The sequence below is a fragment of the Cetorhinus maximus genome, chromosome 19 (genome assembly GCF_964194155.1).
Source record: "Cetorhinus maximus chromosome 19, sCetMax3.hap1.1, whole genome shotgun sequence".
Classification (NCBI taxonomy): Eukaryota; Metazoa; Chordata; class Chondrichthyes; order Lamniformes; family Cetorhinidae; genus Cetorhinus; species Cetorhinus maximus.
Window position 1 is genome coordinate 42,909,503 of NC_135897.1, and position 19,548 is coordinate 42,929,050.

Below are 19,548 nucleotides of genomic sequence, written 5' to 3' on the forward strand. Positions count from 1 at the left end.
CAGGATTTTGGCTAGGAGGATACTAGGATGGTATGTAGCAGATCAATAGAAAGGTGAGAATTGTGAAGTAGCTGTGGTGTGTAAATCAGATCTCATGAAAACCAAAGTGTGAGTGTCTCATCGCAGACAGCACTTCTTTTTATTCTTTCATGGGATGTGGGCATTACTGGCTAGGGCAGTATTTATTCCCCAACCCTAATTGCCCTTGAAAAGGTGGTGGTGAGCCACCTGGGCAAAGAGGTCCTGGTTGCCTTCACTATTCATCCTGCCCCTCGTCTTCCTCCTCCTCTTCTTCCTTTCCCTGAGATGCTCTCTGAAGGCCTAGTAGCAAGGGCTATGTCCTCATGAGAGCAGCACTCTGGAGGACAAGCTGACTAGCATGTATTTGGAGACATGCTCCTGCGAGTACTGAAGAGCTCCACCAGAGTGGTCTAGGCAGCGTGGCTATTGGTTATAGATGCCAACGGTCTGCTCCATGATATTCCTGGTGGCAGCATGGTTTTCAATGTAGGAGCAATGTCAATACAGGCCAGGTGGTGTAAGGAGTGTTATGAGCCAGGTGTAGAATTAGTGTCCTTATTACCCAACAGCCAGCCTCTGGTTCTTCACGGTGGCCCAAAGATGGTGGTAGTGGCTGACTGGTGCAAAATGAATGTGTTGTGACTGCTGCCAGACGAGCAAGTATTCCCCTATCCTATAGGATCTTCTGCAAATGGTCACATACCAACTGGACGTTTATGGAGTGGCAGGTCCTTGCAGTTGCAACACATGCCCCTGTTGATACGTAGAGCCTGCAAAGCCTTGTGCATGCATCAACAGTACCCTGCGCCATTGGGAATCTGCCAGCTTGGCAAAGCAATGTACTCGCTCCTCTTGCTTCTCTCTATTAAGAGAGAAGACAATGAAATCCCTTCTCCTTCTGTATACCTTCCTGATGCAGCAAAGTGTTGAAATGTCTCCGACTCGAGCTTAGAATGACCTACTGGTGTAGAAATTGAGGGTTACAGTTATGTTTAAGGCCATTGACAGCACCGTCCTCATCTGCTCTGCAGCTGTAGGTCTGGTTGTACAAGATTGCACAGCTTAGTTACCACCTCCTTCGTGCCTCAGACATTGCTCCTGGCTGAGTAGAGGTAGAGGAAAGGGTCCCTAAACACACTTGATGGTATGGCCTTCTACAGAAAGTTCTCCTCCTCCTCCCTCTGGCACACAGTTTCCGCTCTCTGCCTCTGCATCTTAAGTCATGCTGCACCCCAAGAGGAACTGCAACTATTGCCCCCATCACTGAAAGCAGGCTTTCTGCTGACTAGCCTTCCAACTTCTCTGACCTTCTTAACAAAATTCAAACCACTTCCTTGCGAACCGAAAAGCTTCTGTCAACTCCAGAAACACAGAACATGGTGCTTCCACTACCTCTGCAGCAGCAAAAGAAAGCCAAAACCACCTCACCAGAAAGTTGAATGGTGATCCCTTTAGGGTATAATCCCTCAGGTAGCTGACACACTCCCAGCTGAAGATGTATTAAAATGGCACTTACAGGACTTGGAAAGCCCAAAATAGCAGATCAGCTACCAAATCAGCATCAGAGGCTAATATAAAAACAGAAAATGCTGGAAAACTCAGCAGGTCTGACAGCATCTGTGGAGAGAGAAACAGAATTAATGTTTAGAGTCCGTATGACTCTTCTTCAGCATCAGAGGCTGTTTGACATCACAATCGATCCAGTCTGCATGTGTCTGGTGCACATGGGAGGCACGGCGCAGAACATGCTGGGAATAGTTGAAAGTGTTTTGGGTTTCCGTGGCACCAGCACCAATACAGGCCCAAATTATGTGGCCTTAATCTCTGACATCATCTAGTTCTGAATGAAAGTTGATCAGCCTGAAACCTTTATCTTTCACCACAGCAGCTGTCTGGCCTGATGAATGTTATCTGTTTTTCAGACAACATAATTTCCTTATTAAGCACAGAGACCTGACCCAGGACCAGCTAGCTATAAATACAAAAAAACAAAACTACAGAACCATGCCATGCATTCATATTCAACTACAATTAATTATAATGCAATCTTGTGAGTATTCCTCTGAGTGTCTTTACATAGTTCAACATAAAATGGTGCAGTCATGCAGAACCTAAGAGATTCACTCAGCAATACTGTGAAGTTTCTAAGGCTTTGCCCCTCCAACTCTCCACATGCTGAGTTCTTCCCTCTTGGCTAGTATCATCCCTTGTCATAGCTATTACAATAAGCTTACCCATTGCATTGCTATTCAGCAAAAAAACACCAAAGGCTAAGCCACTCTCCCCTTCCAGACACATAAAGAAAGTGTGATGTCCGTAGAGATTATGCATCCCCTGTTAAAGGAAAACAATAGCTTTAACTGTCTTGAGAGCACTTATATCATGCAACATTTATTGTATCAATTACAATTTAATCTTTACAGTCACACAGGTCTCAAATTGCTTGAGGCAGCAAGCTTAACAACAATTTGCACTCATATAGTAACTTTTCGGAAACAAAACTTCTTGCTGTGCTTTCCAAGAATAATACAGGCACCAAGCAGAGTGCAAGATGAGGTTAGGTGCTGTTACAATGCAGGAACATTCTGGACCTTTTTCTTTTGACCAATTCCACAAGCATGCCCACACTGCCAACAAACTGAAGAATAGTCCATGAGCAAATTATGTACACATTGGTACAGCGGGCACCATTGGCAGATCTTTGCTTAAGCACCTTGACATCATATTTGGAAATTCCCTATGTAATCCCTTTCCTTTCCTCCTTTCAGACCTTTATTAAAATATTGCATCTTTAACTAAGCTTTTGGTCTAAATCTTTTTCTTGGCATCCAATTATTTCCTTTCTGTGAAGCATCGAGCAACATTTTCTACAACAAAGGCACAATAAAAATGCAAGCTGTCATTATTTCTGTTGATGGACTGAATTTTTGAAGAGTCGGGCCAACTCTGGAGGCCTTTAAAAATGGTGGGCAGGGCCCAGATGGGAAGACCCACTCCATTTCCGGGAATTTCCATTTTTACTGGCAGAGGAAAGGGGTGGGGCATGAATCATGCAGGCGGGCAATACAAATTCAGCAGGGTCATTTGAAATGAATACTGCATTCAAACAGCCCCATTTTCACTGTTCTAAGGGCCTTAAACTGCAATGTGGGAGTGGCAAATTTATGGGGGAAATGTAAATGGTCTTGCAGCGCAGATAGGGTTTCTTTAAGTGTATGATCTGAAGTTCTTTAAATCTCTAGCCTTTCAATCGTGAAAAAGGGAGCAGCTGCCAGAGTAAAAAAAACACTAGCTACTGATCTGCTTTGATTGACAATCCATCTGGTGTAGCTTAGAATAAAAGTTACGATCTGTTCCTACAGTTTCAATAGGGTTCACTGTTGAAATTTCCCAAGGCTAGCATTACAGCTGAGTCCATTATGAATGCTTGGCTGAATTTCAAAAGTTCTAAAACCACTTATTTCAGCAGGGGGCTGAATTTACATTTTGATTACCAGTTTTAAGAGGCTACTAAAAGATTATCTGCCTTTGATGTGGTTACTGAGTAGAAGCTTGTTTGTTTTTATAACAGATTGACCATTTGAGGCGACTTAAAACATTTGAATGGGCTTCATAAATTAGAAGTTGTTTTTCTATATCAAGTGTATATGATTGAGAGCTCTATTAGGCAGTTAGAAGTTTAATTTTTTTTTCATCTCCACTCCTGAGGTCTGCCCATAGTGGATGCTGGTTGAGTGGCTATGGAGGTGGCATGGGGTATGAAATGGAATGGAATTTTGGTAGGGTATGGATGGCTAGAATGCTTAACACCTTGTAAACTAATTGAGACCAAGTCTCAGCAAACTAAGGTGGGCCTTCTAACCAGCCCCCGTGGCCACCTCCAATCTGCTTTTGAGGTCAGCAAGCCTAACTCGATCCCGCCCCTGGAGCAAACATTGTATGTGATGGGGCCCTTTATAATGAGGCAAGCCAATGAGTCTGGAACTTTCCCGACTCGAGCAATCCGCGTCAGTATCAAAACTCCAGCCCAACCAGTCTCAAGCATAGTGAATAACCAGTTATGTGAGGTATTGGAAAAGCATTGCTGCTTGTTGCTGTGCATGAGCAGTCTTGAGAAGAAGAAAGGTGAGGGGAAATAGTAACATGATAATCATAGAAAAAAAAATTAGGAAAAACAGCAAAACATGTCTGAGGAAAGTGTTTTAAAAAAAAGAAGCCATTTAAGTCCCTTGCTACTATGAGTCACCACTCTAGTGTTTTTTTTGTAGTAACCATCACTCACCACCTCTACTTTAATAGTGTTTAGTAGTGTAAAGGATAAATGTTTACCAAGAGAATTAACTTGCTATTCTTTGAATATTGTCAACAGTCTTTTAAATCCGCCATGAGAGGGCAGACTAGGCCTCAGTTTAACAGTTCCAACAATGTAGTATTTCTGCAGTCTTTCACTGGAATGTCAGCCAATCTTCTGGTTCTTGAGTTCTCTGCCGAAGGCAGGTCCAACCCACTGCATCGTGACCTCCACCATGGGTAGGGCAAGGAAGCAGGTCCTGAATCCACCCCAGCCGGCGTGGCAACTGCTTTTCTTGGCAACAATTTGATCCACACCAGCCATCCAGCCAACGGAGTTAATCACCCCCTGCAACGAGTCCAAGTTGCTGTGGCAACATACATACCTGTTGTAGTCCGGAGTTATGAGTAATAATGGTAGAGGCTTCAATTTCTTTCCATTACATGGCTGACCAGTAATCTCTCCCACTCTTATCATCTGCCATTGGCTTGCGTTGGAAGGATTTGCAGGTTGATACTCAACCTGTTTGGCCATGTCATGAATGCACCTTGACCATGAAATCCTGGGGTGGGACTCAAACCCAGAGCTTCTGGCTCAGAGGCAGGGACACAACCCATTGCATCACAAGACCTCCTTTAGCCTAGATACTTGGTGCTCAAAACTCTGAACTGGGGCTTAAACCATAAACTTCTGAGGCAAATGCTGACATCACAGAGACTTGTGAAGTCTTATAAATTGTTTTTCAGTACATCAATGTCCATAGGGAAGGTGGTGGTATAGTGGTATTGTCACTGGACTAGTATTCCAGAGACCCCAGGTAATGCTCTGGGGGCTCACCATGGCAGATAGTGAAATTTGAATTCAATAAAACATCTGGAATTAGAAATAAAAAACAAAAAACTACTGCAGATGCTGGAAATCCAAAACAAAAACAGAATTACCTGGAAAAACTCAGCAGGTCTGGCAGCATCGGCGGAGAAGAAAAGAGTTGATGTTTCGAGTCCTCATGACCCTTCAACAGAACTCAGTTCTCTCAGTTCTGTTGAAGGGTCATGAGGACTCGAAACGTTAACTCTTTTCTTCTCCGCCGATGCTGCCAGACCTGCTGAGTTTTTCCAGGTAATTCTGCTTTTGATCTGGAATTAGAAGTCTGATGATGACCACAAAACCATTGCCACTTGTCATAAAAACCCATCAGGTTCACTAATATCCTTTAGGTAAGGAAATCTGCCTTTCTTACCTGGTCTAGCCTACATGTGATTCCAGACCCACCGCAATGTGGTTGACTCTTAAAATGCCCTCTGAACAAGGGCAATTAGGGATGGGCACTAAATGCTGGTCAGTGTTGCCAATGTCCCAATAAAGGAATAAGAAAAAAGTTACTTACATAATTCTAACTATACTGTGCAGTGGGACTGGTAAATTGTTACAGCAGTTAAAAAAAAGATAAAAGAGCAGTGTAAAAAACATGGCAAGTGGAAACATCCGGTGGTATTATTTAAAAGTAAACTGACATTCAAATGGCTTTCATACCCCATTAGGAAATGCATCTCTGGTGAAGATAGGCCAGGTCTTCCAGTTAGTGTCATGGCGATAGTGCTTATGAACATGCTCTCCTAGTCCATAAATGTTGTGACTGGGAAGTCTGGCAGTTATTTGCAAATACTGATCAGCAAACTGCAATGGTGCCACTGAAGTGTCAAATCTGCAGACAGAAATACTATTATTCTTTTATTCTGCAAAAAGTACTACTTGAAACATCAGAATAGGAAAACATATGCAAGTTTACAATAGACATGCACACACATGCGCCCAAAATCACACGGTTGGCGGCCACGCGCGAGCGTTGGATGTGGGTCAGCCGACAATTCAGGAGACAGTTAAAGTTGTTAAAGTTCCAATTGTCCCCGATTTTTTGTGGTCCCTCCAACCTTACAGTTGGCGGATGGGCGAATCTGCCAGGCAGGCTTTACATTTTTGATGAAACCTCATCCAAGGGTGGGATGAGGTTTCCGTGATTAAATGAAAGAAAAATAAAAATCTATGGACAGAATTTTTAACATGTTCAGGTAACTGATTGTGATGCTTGGACATTTTTTTTTGATTTTAAAATCTTTTATTTAATTGTTTTGAAGTCTTCAGCTCCCTGAGGCATCTCTCCGCCTTCAGGGAGCTTTCATTCAGTGCTCGCCCACACTTACGTCAGTGCCTGCCCTCCTCCTGCCCCCACCCCAGCAGTGTTGAGTATTTCAGTGCATGCTTCACACTGCCTGGCTGGTAATTGGCCAGCCAACGTGAAATCGCGGTCGTGGGCCAATTGCAGTCGGTGGTCCGTTCCCTGGCAAATTCTGGACCCGCCGTTCGCGCCCACCCGACGACCTAAAAATCCTGCCCACAGAGAGGTTGTTACTCTCTTTTTAATTCTTCATAACCAAAATAAACCAACAATCTCACTCTCTCAATAAAGCAAATATTGTGAAAGATGTTACATTGAGCAATTTAAGATTTCATCAGTTCACCTAACTTCTATTCAGAATGTATTAATCCCATTTTCACATACATCTGATTGTAAAATTCAGTAGAGAGGGGATAAACATAGCCCATATGTGCCCTGTAAAATGGTCAATAGTGGTTTGATATGGCACTTCCAATCTCTTGCTCCGTGCACTATGACTTTTATAACTGATTACTAATTGGTGTTCATTAAATTAATGGTAATATTTAATTAGCCTGAGATAAATTATAGGTCAAAATACAGGCTGGTTATATCGCTTTGTCACTAAATGTGATAAGTTGATAAAATTTATTTTCAAAGTACAGACTCATTCTACATCTTTAAATTACATTCTGAGGTAGAGTTTCCACTTCAGGCACAATTGGCAAATTGGGCACAATATGAAACTGCACTGTTTTTCTGAAGTGAAGTTATAGATCAAATTTCTGTCCAAACTTGATTGTCTAATCACAAACATGCTGCAAAATTCAAGTGCATATCTCACATTTTTTGGGTGCTACAGGTCCCCTTAGAAGTCCAAAATGGCATACCCACTTTGTGTGCGTGTCAAGCTAGATATCATATTGATGAGGGTGTTAACTCTTTCGAGTTATCAACAGATCACATGTAACTCTTTCGAGTACATTCACAGTTCTTGGTTTCCGGGAGTGGGACATGAACCCACAACCTTCTGATTCAGAGGCGAGGGTGCTATGAACTGAGCCACAGCTGACACCTCCGATGAGGGTGTTAACTCTTTCGAGTTATCAACAGTCACAGATTGCAACTCTTTCGAGTACAATCACAGTTCTTGGTTTCCGGGATTGGGACATGAACCCACAACCCTCTGATTCAAAGGCGAGGGTGCTATGATCTGAGCCACAGCTGACACCTCAAAATTCTTTCGAGTTATCAACAGTCACAGATTGCAACTCTTTTGAGTACAATCACAGTTCTTGGTTTCCGGGAGTGGGACATGAACCCACAACCCTCTGATTCAAAAGGCGAGGGTGCTATGAACTGAGCCACAGCTGACACCTCCGATGAGGGTGTTAACATGCACACAGTGAACATCCAAAAGAAGTACACAGAGTAGCAGATCTTGATGTTAATCAACCTATAATGCTGTGTTGATGCCACACTGCCAATCTGGAGCTCAACATCCATTTAAACTTGTCTCTTAACCACATACAGCTGAACATATGTTCAGCAACAGGAAAGACCCCCCCCAATTTAGAGGGATCATCAACTATTTTCAGGTTAGTTAATGATTGATTGTGACTGGCTGTTGCTATGATTGCATGAGTGATTGGTGTTTTCTGGAGTTCTTTAAACTTGTTAAAATCTGCATGGTGTAGTGAGGCAGATGCTAAGGACTTGGTACTTCTATTATTGTTGGGTTGTCTTTGAAGATATTGCGTATCTTACTCTAGTAAGAGATCTGGCTGGGGGCAGAGATCTTTCCTTAAAGTACTTTTATTTACATAACTAGCCATATACAAGATTACAGAACATCAGAACAAGAGATACTGCTCCTCTCTTAGAGATATGAGTGAGGAGAACCTGAGTAAAATCATTATGACACCACTCCTTATGCACATGCTCAGTAGCTATTATTATAGTAGTGTTACAGTTAACCCTTTACTCTGCAGTCCTGACTTTAAGGCTTCTGCAAAAACCAGTTGCTCACAGACATGGTGCAGTAGTTGACGTCCCTCTTGGATTACAGCATGACCAGGAGAATGAACAGAGCCAAAACAAAGCAGAACAAGCTGCTAGAAGAGGGGGAAGGAGAAAAATGAGGAGGGCTGTCAGCAAGAGGTTAGATCTGCCCAGGGTCTTTGGGGTTAAGTTTCCTACCTAAACCTCAGCAAGAAACAATGGGCGAATCGTTCCAGGTTTGTACTAAGTGTGGTACAGGGCAGGTAAAACAATGTTTTACCAGTTGGCCGTGATGGCGGCTTTTCATGCCATATTGTCCCAGACCTGCCACATTATTTATGCATTCCCGGGAAACACACCATTTCCACGGCAGGTGGGCTCTGATTCGCCTGCCCGCCATCACCTCGCTGCTTCACCATGCCGGGCGCCATATTTAAAGTCCAGCTGCGCGCTCACATCTCAGTGCTTCCAGGCCACGACTGCTGCAGGGAAGATGACCACAAAAGGCAAGAAGATTGCAGCCCCAGGTTCAGCGACGCTTCACTGGAATGCCTTTTGGATGCAGTGGAGTTGGGTACCGGGATGTCCTCTACCCCCACTCTGGCCCCAGGATGGGCAGCGGCATGACCATGACATGACAGGCTTGGGAGGTGGTGGCAGCTGTGGTCAGCGCCAATGCCCTGCAAAAGAGGACAGCCACTCAGTGCTACTTCAGGATGAATGGTCTCAACTGTTCTGCCAGGTTAACTCACTCTTCTCATCATTCTTTACTCACACACCCATCACACATCCACTGGGATCTCACACCACAAGGGACAACACCACTAACTCTCACACACATTCTCACAACTTCATCAGTCTCATATCCTCTCGAGCTCATGTCCTCATCCTGTCTATGTCTCCGCTCACCACACAAACATTCCACACAGTGCCACGTGTCCTGCTCACACTCTCTTCATCTATTTTCATGCAGGAGAAGCCTGCTCACATCAGCGGGGAGAGGTCCCAGACAGGGGGGTGGATTGGCCCACATTAGGAACCTCACCCACTTTGAGGAGCGTGCCATCGTGCTGACTGGTGAGGATGTGGACCATGCCAGCGGCGACGGTGAGGTCAGCGGTGAACACTGCACCAGATCATCGCTTCATCAGCGCAACTGTGAGTGCTCTCTTTCCTGTTTTTGACTGTGCTGCCATGCACTATTTAACTCTATTTTGGTTCACAGGGAGCTCTGCCAGGGGACCAACACCCTTAGCCAGCCAGACCCTCAGCTCCATCCATGTCCTCATTTGTAGCCAAGAGGATTCCTCCTCCAGTGAAGAGGTGGAAATATGCAGCCTAGAAGACCCATCGCCGCAGAAGAGATGGAATAGCCGAGTGATTCTGGAGGAAAAAGTGTGTGTATGGCAAGGCCTTTCAAAGCATCGTGCAAGCACTCTCCCTCACCCGCGAATCCTTCACATTTCATACTCATCTCAATGTCCTGAGCATTTTGAATGCTGCCTGTTGGGGTTCTTTCTGTTGTCCAACTGAGCTGGCCTGCATCTCCGCCTAACCCCTGGTCACATTCCCATGCAACACATGATTTTGCCATCCAGGACTCTTGTTTCACTTTCAATTTAGCAAGCATGGTCTTAATTCGGTTTTTCGTGCACTCCCCCATCTTTTCCCTTCCCCCTGTCACCCATTTCCTTTCCCCCTTCACAGTTGACGCTCCCCGGCATCACCTTCCACCTCCCCTCTGTATATAACCCTTTTCCTTCGGGGATGTCCAGGTGAATGTGCACATTCCTTTCCTTCATGAAAATCCCACCCCCATCCACCTTCAACTCCCTGAACTCCTCCCTCCACCTCCAGCGTCCGTGTCTGCTTCCCAGTCCCCACCAATCACCCTCGCCGTCCCTTCTATCGCTGCCGTCGAACCCTCACCCTCCCGCCTTACTCTGCCCTCAGTCATTCTCACCTATCCTCCATACCGCACCCACCCTCAGTTCACTCCCCAGGATGCAGATATGGACCCATCTGATCCTCCCGTGCATGTTCTCACCTGTACATACCCCACTCCACACCCCCTCGCTACCCCCCCCCCACCGCGCTTAGACCCTTCCCCCTTCCTGATTCCTTTCTCCAGCCTTACTTCTTCCTCCAGCCTTACTCCGAGCCTTCTCGATTCCTTCCTCCACTCTTACTTTTACCTCAACACTTACTCCCTCCCCTCTCTGCACCCCTTCCTCCCCTTGGACACTTTCTCATCTCTGCACCCCTTCCTCCTCCTGGACACCCTCACGTCTCCATACTCTTACCCTTGCATCTTCTACCCCCCCTTACATCTACCTTCCCAGTTGCGGCCTTCTCCCCCATTACTCCCTCCGCCCCCAAAACTCCCTCCCTCTCCTCCAACCCCCTCCTTCAAAATCTTAATTCCCTCCACTCCCAAACTCACCGCCCCCCGACACCTTCATTCCCCCCTCCGAACCTTCCTCCATCTTGACACCGTCATTCCCCAACTCCCAGCCTCACCCCATCCTGACATCTTCATTCCCCCATCCCCACCTCATCCCGCCAACGCCTCTTCCCAGCCAATCCTAGCCTTTCCTCTTCCATCCCCTTGAACATCACCCATTATGAGCATCAATGGTGACTATCCAACTTCCGTGCCCTGCTTCACAGCAAAGCCATGTCCATGGGAATCCACCCAGCATGCCATGGACATTCCTCCAGTGTGCCGTTGGTGTCAGGCTCCAGCATTTTCTGCCCCTTGGATGTCCGTGATGTGAGCAAAGCCCTGGCGGATAAGTCCCGATTTCTGCATGTCACACTTGCCAAGATGTGTTGGACATCGGCATGCTTTCCCGCCGACGTGGACGGACAATCCAGTAGAGGGGTGGGGGGGTTGGTGAGGATTCTGGCGGGTAGGCCTAATAATGGTATGCTGATGTATTACAATGAGGTTCCCAATGTCTGATGGCGGGAAACATGGCCTGCCATCAGCGGGCTTAGCGGGCAATCACAAACTGGTTTCACGCCGTCGTGAAACTGATCCCGCCACATTGTCCGCTCGTGCCACCAAACACACCCAATGCCGGTGGGCACAGAAAGTCCCAGCCAATGTGTCAGACGTCTTCATTTCAACAAGATACCCTCACTGAAATCTGTCAACTGTTGCAAACATAACTGCAACCTCAAAGCAGCTCAAAGACTACATTGCCAGTTACTATGAAGGTGAATGTGGTCATCAACTTTTATGCATCAGTGTCCTTCCAAACTTGAGCTGGAGATATTTGCACCGTTTCACAGTTTGCTGTCCATTGTTGCATAGAGGAGGTCACTGGGGGCCTCTCTTCAAAGAGACCTAACTATATTTCATTCTCACTTGTCAGAGAACAGCAGAGAGCGAGCATGCAACTTTATCAGGATTACGGGTTTTCTCATGGTGCAGGGTGACACTCACTGTGCGCACATTGCTTTCCAGGTGCTGAATGTCAACTTTGAGGTAAACCGCAACTCTTTCAATCGTTGGCTGGACTGCAACCATATGTAGAGAATCATGCAGATCAATGCCCAGGATCCTGGCAGCAATCATAATGCCTTAATTATGTGGCAGTCTGCTGTGCCATCTGTATTTGTGCTACCATAGCCAACCAAAGGATGGCTACTGAGTGACAGCTGACTGGTTCAAGTCTCTGATGCCCAACTGCATATAATAAAAGCCAGGCTGCCATATGAATCATGATAGATCAGATGACTGGCATGTTGAAGCAATACTTCTACTTGCCTAGACCACTCTGACGGAATCCTGAAGTACTTAGCAGAGCAGGTATCAAGATTTGGGGTGGTCTGCTCCATGCTGCTTAATCTTACCACCTTGAGGGCACATCCAATTCCCCATTCATCAACAGTCCCAGTCATTACCTTCCCATGTTACTGACCATCATATATCTCCTTGGCGACAATGCAAAAATAAAAACCAATACAAAATAAACAATTCAAACCAAATTTAAAAATCAAAGCATGACATATTGTATATAAATAAACTAACAACTTTTGTGCATTCCCTTAGCACCTAAAATACTTGTGCCTTCGCTGTCCTACTGCTCCTATACAGTGCTACCTCAGTGGCTAGAGCATGGCTGGTGAAGGGCTGCTGACTTTCAGTGGAGTAGACTGTAGATTGCCTTGCAGTACGAGCTCAAGCAGCTCTGGATCTAGAATGCCTGCCAATGGACTGCACTATTTCAACATGGGTGGCAGAAGTCTGGGCTGGCCAACAGGCAACAGCAAGGGCACTGGCAGAGTGGCAGTGGTGGGAACATGAATGCTGTCATCCTGTCAGGGCAACAAGTTCGTGCTCCACAAAGTCACTGCCACTCCTGTGGGGCAGTGCCTCAGCAATCCTTGTAATCTCTTGGAGGACAGATTGCTGAACTGATGTGACACCCTGCAAGTCTTAGAATCACAGAATCACACAGTGCAGAAGAGGCCCTTCGGCCCATCGAGTCTGCACTGACACGTGAGAAACACCTGACCTGCCTACCTAATCCCATTTACCAGCACTTGGCCCATAGACTTGAATGTTATGACGTGCCAAGTGCTCATCCAGGTACTTTTTAAAGGATGTGAGGCAACCCTCCTCCACCACCCTCCCAAGCAGCGCATTCCAGATCGTCACCACCCTCTGGGTAAAAAAGATTTTCCTCACATCCCCCCTAAACGTCCTGCCCCTCACCTTGAACTGATGTCCACTTGTGACTGACCCTTCAACTAAGGGGAACAGCTGCTCCCTATCCATCCTGTCCATGCCCCTCATAATCTTGTACACCTCGATCAGACCGCTCCTCAATCTTCTCTGCTCCAATGAAAACAACCCAAGTCTATCCAACCTCTCTTCATAACTTAAATGTTTAATCCCAGGCAACATCTTGGTGAATCTCCTCTGCACCCCCTCCAGTGCAATCACATCCTTCCTATAACGTGGCGACCAGAACTGCACACAGTACTCCAGCTGTGGCCTCACCAAGGTTCTATACAATTCCAACATAATCCCCCTACTTTTGTAATCTATGCCTCGATTGATAAAGGCAAGTGTCCCATATGCTTTTCTCACCACCCCAATAACATGCCCCTCCGACTTCAGAGATCTATGGGCACACACGCCAAGGTCCCCTTGTTCCTCAGAACTTCCTAGTGCCATGCCGTTCATTGAATACTTCCTTGTCAAATTACTCCTTCCAAAGTGTATCACCTCACACTTTTCAGGGTTAAATTCCATCTGCCACTTATCTGCCCATTTGACCATCCCATCTATATCTTCCTGTAGCCCAAGACACTCAATCTCACTGTTAACTGCCCGGCCAATCTTTGTGTCATCTGCAAACTTACTAATCCTACCCCCCACATAGTCATCTATGTTGTTTATATAAATGATGAATAATAGGGGACCCAGTACAGATCCCTGTGGTACGCCACTGGACACTGGCTTCCAGCCATTAAAGCATCCTTCTGTCATCACCCTCTGTCTCCTACAACTCAGCTAATTTTGAATCCACCTTATCAAATTACCCTGTATCCCATGTGCATTTGCCTTCTTTATAAGTCTCCCATGTGGGACCTTGTCAAAGGCTTTGCTGAAATCCATATAAACTACGTCAACTGCACCACCCTCATCTACACACCTGGTCACCTCCTCAAAAAATTCAATCAAATTTGTTAGGCATGACCTCCTTCTGACAAAGCCATGCTGACTATCCCTGATCAAACCTTGCCTCTCCAAGTGGAGATAGATACTCTCCTTCAGAACTTTCTCCAATAGTTTCCCTACCACTGACGTGAGACTCACTGGCCTGTAGTTCCCTGGCTTATCTCTACAACCTTTCTTAAAAAGTGGAACCACATTAGCTGTTCTCCAGTCCTCTGGCACCTCCCCCGTGGCCAGAGAGGAATTAAAAATTTGGGTCAAAGCCCCTGCAAACTCCTCCCTTGCCTCCCTCAACAGTCTGGGACACAAATTATCTGGACCTGGAGATTTGACCACTTTTAAGCCTGCCAACACCTCCAATACATTGTCACTCCCTATATCAATTTGCTCAAGAACCTCGCAGTCTCTCTCCCCAAGTTTGATGCCGGCATCCTCATTCTCTTGGGTGAAGACGGATGTGAAGTATTTGTTCAACACTCTACCAATGTCCTCTGGCTCCACCCATAAATTGCCCACTTGGTCACTAATGGGCCCTACTCTTTCCCTGGTTATCCTCTTCCCATTGATATACTTGTACAATATCTTGGGATTTTCCCTACTTTTACCAGCCAGAGCTTTCTCATATCCCCTCTATGCTCCCCTAATTGCTTTCTTAAGGTCCACCCTGCACTTTCTGTACTCCATCAATGCTTCCGCTGATTTGCTTCCCTTGTACCTAAAAGCCTCTCTTTTCCTTCTCATCGTATCCTGAATATCTCAGGTCATCCATGGTTCTCTGGGCTTGTTACTCCTTCCTATCACCCTAGAGGGAACATGTTGAGCCTGTACACTCCCCATTTCCTTTTTGAACGCCCCCCCCCCCAATGCTTCTCTGTAGATTTCCCCACAAGTTGCTGTTCCCAGTCTACATTGGCCAGATGCTGCCTTATTTTACTAAAATCTGCTCTCCCCAATCCAAAGTCTCATCGAACACTGTAATGCACAGCCATGGTGGCAGCAGTCTGAGCTTGAATGACAACAAGCTAAACTTGCATGACAGAAGTTTCACCTTCCACTGCAGCACTCAGACATTGGGGGGGTTTCTGCTTCTATTGCAATTGAAACTAAGAAATCATCCATCAGATGTTGCATCTTGGTAGGGTCCACAATTGCACGAATAGAGTTGGCATCTGGAAAGAATGGGCTCCAAGCTCCGTGAAGCATTGCTGTAATACTCCTTGACAGTGATTTCAGACCTTTGGCAGACCTGCCAATGCAACAAGCATTTCAGTGTTCACACCATCAGCCTCTCTGTAGCCTGCCCCTTCAAAGTGGGGTTACACTTGCTACTTTCCAGTCTGCAGGAACCCCCGAATCCATAGAAATGCATCCACTAATTCTAGAGTCAACTTCTTCAAAACTCTGTGATGTCCATCTGGCCCAATGGATTTATCAACCTTCAGTCCAATTAATTTTTCTGAGTACCACGGGGGGAATCGTCCCAGAGTTGTACAAAGTGCGGTAGCAGTTGTGAAAAAAGACATTTTACCCGCTGGACGCAATGGCGGTTTTTGCGCCGTATTGTCCCATTCCTGACACGTCCCGCCTCATTAATAATGCATTCACGGGAAATACCGGATCGCTGGTGGGACGGCCTCTGATTCGCCCGCTCCGCTGTCACCTCAGGCCTTCAGTAATCCGGGTGCCATATTTAAAGGAAGCCCCTGCACAGAGCTAGCTCTCTCTAAGGGTTTGGAAGCTGCTGCAAAGTTATGGCTGACAAAGGGAGGAAACATGCTGTGCCCAAATTTAGTGATGCCACCCTTGGGCACCTACTGGACACAGTGCAGGCCAGCTGTGAAGTCCTCTATCCCCACTCAGGGCGAAGACCTGCAAGCAAGGTCACCGATCCAGCATGGGATTCAGTGTCAGCAGTGGTCAGTGCCAATGCCGGGCAAAAGAGGACAGCCACCCAATGCTGCAAGAGGATGAATGATCTCCTCCGTTCCGCCAGGGTAAGTCACTCTTCTCATCACTCTCAACTCACATAGTCACAAACCCATCACACATCCACAGGGATCTCACTCACTGCCAGTTCAAGGGACATCACCATTCACCCTCTCTCACACACCTTCAACTGCTCTGCGGATTTTGTCCTCATCCCATCCATGGGACCACCATGACCCAAACATACCAGGTATCCTTCTCATCTGGCCTGACAGGCATCCTGTTTACACTCTCTCCATCTGTCCTCATGCAGGACAAGCTGGCATACAACAAAAGGGAGAGGTTGCAGACTGGTGGAGGAATGACTGACATCAAGGTTCTCACAGACTTTGAAAAGAGAGTCATCCAGCTGGCCAGCAATGATCTGGACTGTTCCTGTGCTGACGGTGAGGTCGGCTGTGCTCAACCAAGTGAGGATCCAGCAGTGCAACATCCATCAGACGACCATGCTGTGAGTGAGTTCCCCTGTTCCACAGTCCACTGCCATGCACTAATTATCTCTCTTTGCTTTTGCAGGCACATCTGGGAAGCAGCTGAGGAGGTCCACGAGCCAGGTCCTTGACTCAAGCCCTGAAGACACTTCAGAAAAACAATCTGATGACCCCCTAATTGAAGACCCATCACAGCCACTCACCCACACCCTCCACCAGTGCAGAGATACACACCTCGGTGGGACCTGGTTCTAGAATAGTCTCAGGTTCACAATCTGGTGAGCACATTGCACAGTCTGTTCACAGCAGGTGGTGGCAGGGACTTCCCAGGTTTCGGCACTTGGAGGACTGTTGGAGTCCAGAAATCTGCTGAGTCCGATTCAAATGAGGAGCCTCTGGACTCGGTCAAATCTCAGCTGCTGGAGTTGCAAAGGCAAGCTTGGGAGTATCAGGAAGGGATGTCTGCTGCACTCCTCAAGTTGCAAGGCATGATGGAGGAGTTTGTCCACCTTCAGTATGAGGTGCTAGTGCTGGCATGCCAATGCAGTGAGGTCAACACTGGTAAGATGGAGGCTGCCAAGGAGACCTTGGTCCAGGAGATCAGTTCTCCACTTTTGCGCAGGTTGAACTCCATCACTGGTGCCATTGTTGGCCTCCAACAGCGTAATCCAGAGACCCAGGGTAATGCTCTGAGGACCCAGGTTCAAATCCCACCACGGCAGATGGTGAAATTTGAATTCAATTAAAATCTGGAATTAAAAATCTAATGATGACCATGGAACTATTGTCGATTGTTGTAAAAACCCATCTGGTTTACTAACATCCTTTAGGGAAGGAAATCTGCTAACCTTACCTGGTCTGGCTTACATGTGACTCCAGACCCACAGCAATGCGGCTGACTCTTAAACACCCTCTGAAATGGCCTAGCAAGCCAGTCAGTTGTATCAAACCGCTAAAAAGTCACAAAGGGTTGAAACCGGATGGACCACCTGGCATCGACCTAGGCACCAGAAACGACAATGGTAAACTCAGCCCTGTTGATCCTGCAAAGTTTTCCTTACTAACATCTGGGGTCTTGTGCCAAAATTGTCAAGCAGCAGCCTGACATAGTCATATTCACAAAATCATACCTTACAGACAATGTTCCAGACACCACCATCACCATCCCTGGGTATGTCCTGTCCCATCAGCAGGACAGGCCCAGCAGAGGTGGCAGCACAATGGTATGCAGTCGGGAGGGAGTTGCCCTAGGAGTCCTCAACATCAACTCTGGACCTCATGAAGTCTCATGGCATCAGGTCAAACATGGGCAAGGAAATCTCCTGTTGAATACCATGTACCGCCCTCCCTCAGCTGATGAATCGGTGCCCTTCCATGTTGAACACCATTTGCTGGAAGCACTGAGGATGGCAAGGGCGCAGGATATACTCTGAGTGCAGGACTTCAATGTCCATCAGCAAGAGTGGCACCGAAGCACCACTACTGACCAGGCCGGTCAAGTCTTAAAAGAAATAGCTGCTAGACTGGGTCTACGGCAGGTGGTGGGAGAAACAACAAGATGAAAGAACATACTTGACCTTATCCTCACCAACCTGCTTGCTGCAGATGCATTTGTCCGTGACAGTATCGGTAGGAGTGCCTACCACACAGTCCTTGTGAAGACAAAGTCCCGTCTTCACATTGAGGATACCCTCCATTGTGTTGTGTGGCACTACCACGGTGTGAAATGGGATAGGTTTCGAACAGATTTAGCAACTCAAGACTGGGCAACCATGAGGCGCTGTGGGCCATCAGCAGTTGCAGAATTGTACTCAATCACAATCTGTAATCTCATGGCCCGGCATATCCCCCAACTTTATCATTACCATCAAGCCAGGGGATCAATTCTGGTTCAATGAGGAGTGCAAAAGGGCATGCCAGGAGCAGCACCAGGCATATCTAAAAATGAGGTGTCAACCTGGTGAAGTTACTACAACACAGGACTACTTGCAGTGCCTAACTGCATAAGCAGCAAGTGATAGACAGAGATAAGCAATTCCACAACCAACGGATCAGATCTAAGCTCTACAGTCCTGCCACATCCAGCCGTGAATGGTGGTGGACAATTAAACAACTCACTGGAGGAGAAGGCTCCAGAAATATCCCCATCCTCAATGATGGGGGAGCCCAGCACATCAGTGCAAAAGATAAGGCTGAAGCATTTGCAACATCATCAGCCAGAAGTGCTGAGTGGATTATCCATCTTGGCCTCCTCCAGATGCCCCCAGCATCAAAGATGCCAGTCTTCAGCCAATGCGGTTCACTCCACCTGATATCAAGAAATGACTAAAGGCACTGGATGCTGCAAAGGCTTTAGGCCCTGACAATATTCCAGCAATAATACTGAAGACTTGTACTCCAAAACTTGCCATGCCCCTAGCCAAGCTGTTCCAGTAGAGCTACAACACTGGCATCTATCCAGCAATGTGGAAAATTGCCCAGGTATGTCCTGTACACAAAAAGCAGGATAAATCCAACCCCGCCAATTACCGCCATATCAATCTACTCTCGACCACCAGTAAAGTGATGGAATTGGTCATCAACAGTGCTATTGAGCGTCACTTGCTCAGCAATAGCCTGCTTACTGGCGCTAAGCTTGAGTTCCACCAGGGCCACTCAGCTCCTGACCTCATTACTGCCTTAGTTCAAACATGGACAAAAGAGCTGAACTCCAGAGGTGAGGTGAGTGTGATTACCCTTGACATCAAGGCCGCATTTGACCAAGTGCGGCATCAAGGAACCCTGGCAAAACTGGAGTCAATGGGAATCAGGGGGAAAACTCTCCGCTGGTTGGAGTCATACCTAGCACAAAGGAAGGCGGTTGTGGTTGTTGGAGGTCAGTCATCTCAGCTCCAGGACATCAATGCAGGAGTTCCCCAGGGTATGTTTGCTGATTGCATAATGTTCAGCACCATTTGCGACTCTTCAG

At 46.7% G+C, this 19,548-nt stretch overlaps 1 protein-coding gene across 4 annotated transcripts in view; it reads right to left on the reverse strand.

Moving 5' to 3' along the window:
- si (sucrase-isomaltase) overlaps positions 1–19,548 on the reverse strand; it is a 228,583-nt gene that overhangs the window by 149,918 nt on the left and 59,117 nt on the right. For all 4 annotated transcript variants that reach the window (XM_078563786.1, XM_078563784.1, XM_078563783.1 and 1 more), the window contains 2 exons: positions 5,846–6,017; positions 2,256–2,355 (listed from right to left, as the gene is read on the reverse strand). In XM_078563786.1, the coding sequence (XP_078419912.1) occupies positions 2,256–2,355; positions 5,846–6,017 (272 nt within the window). The remainder of the gene's footprint in view (positions 1–2,255; positions 2,356–5,845; positions 6,018–19,548) is intronic.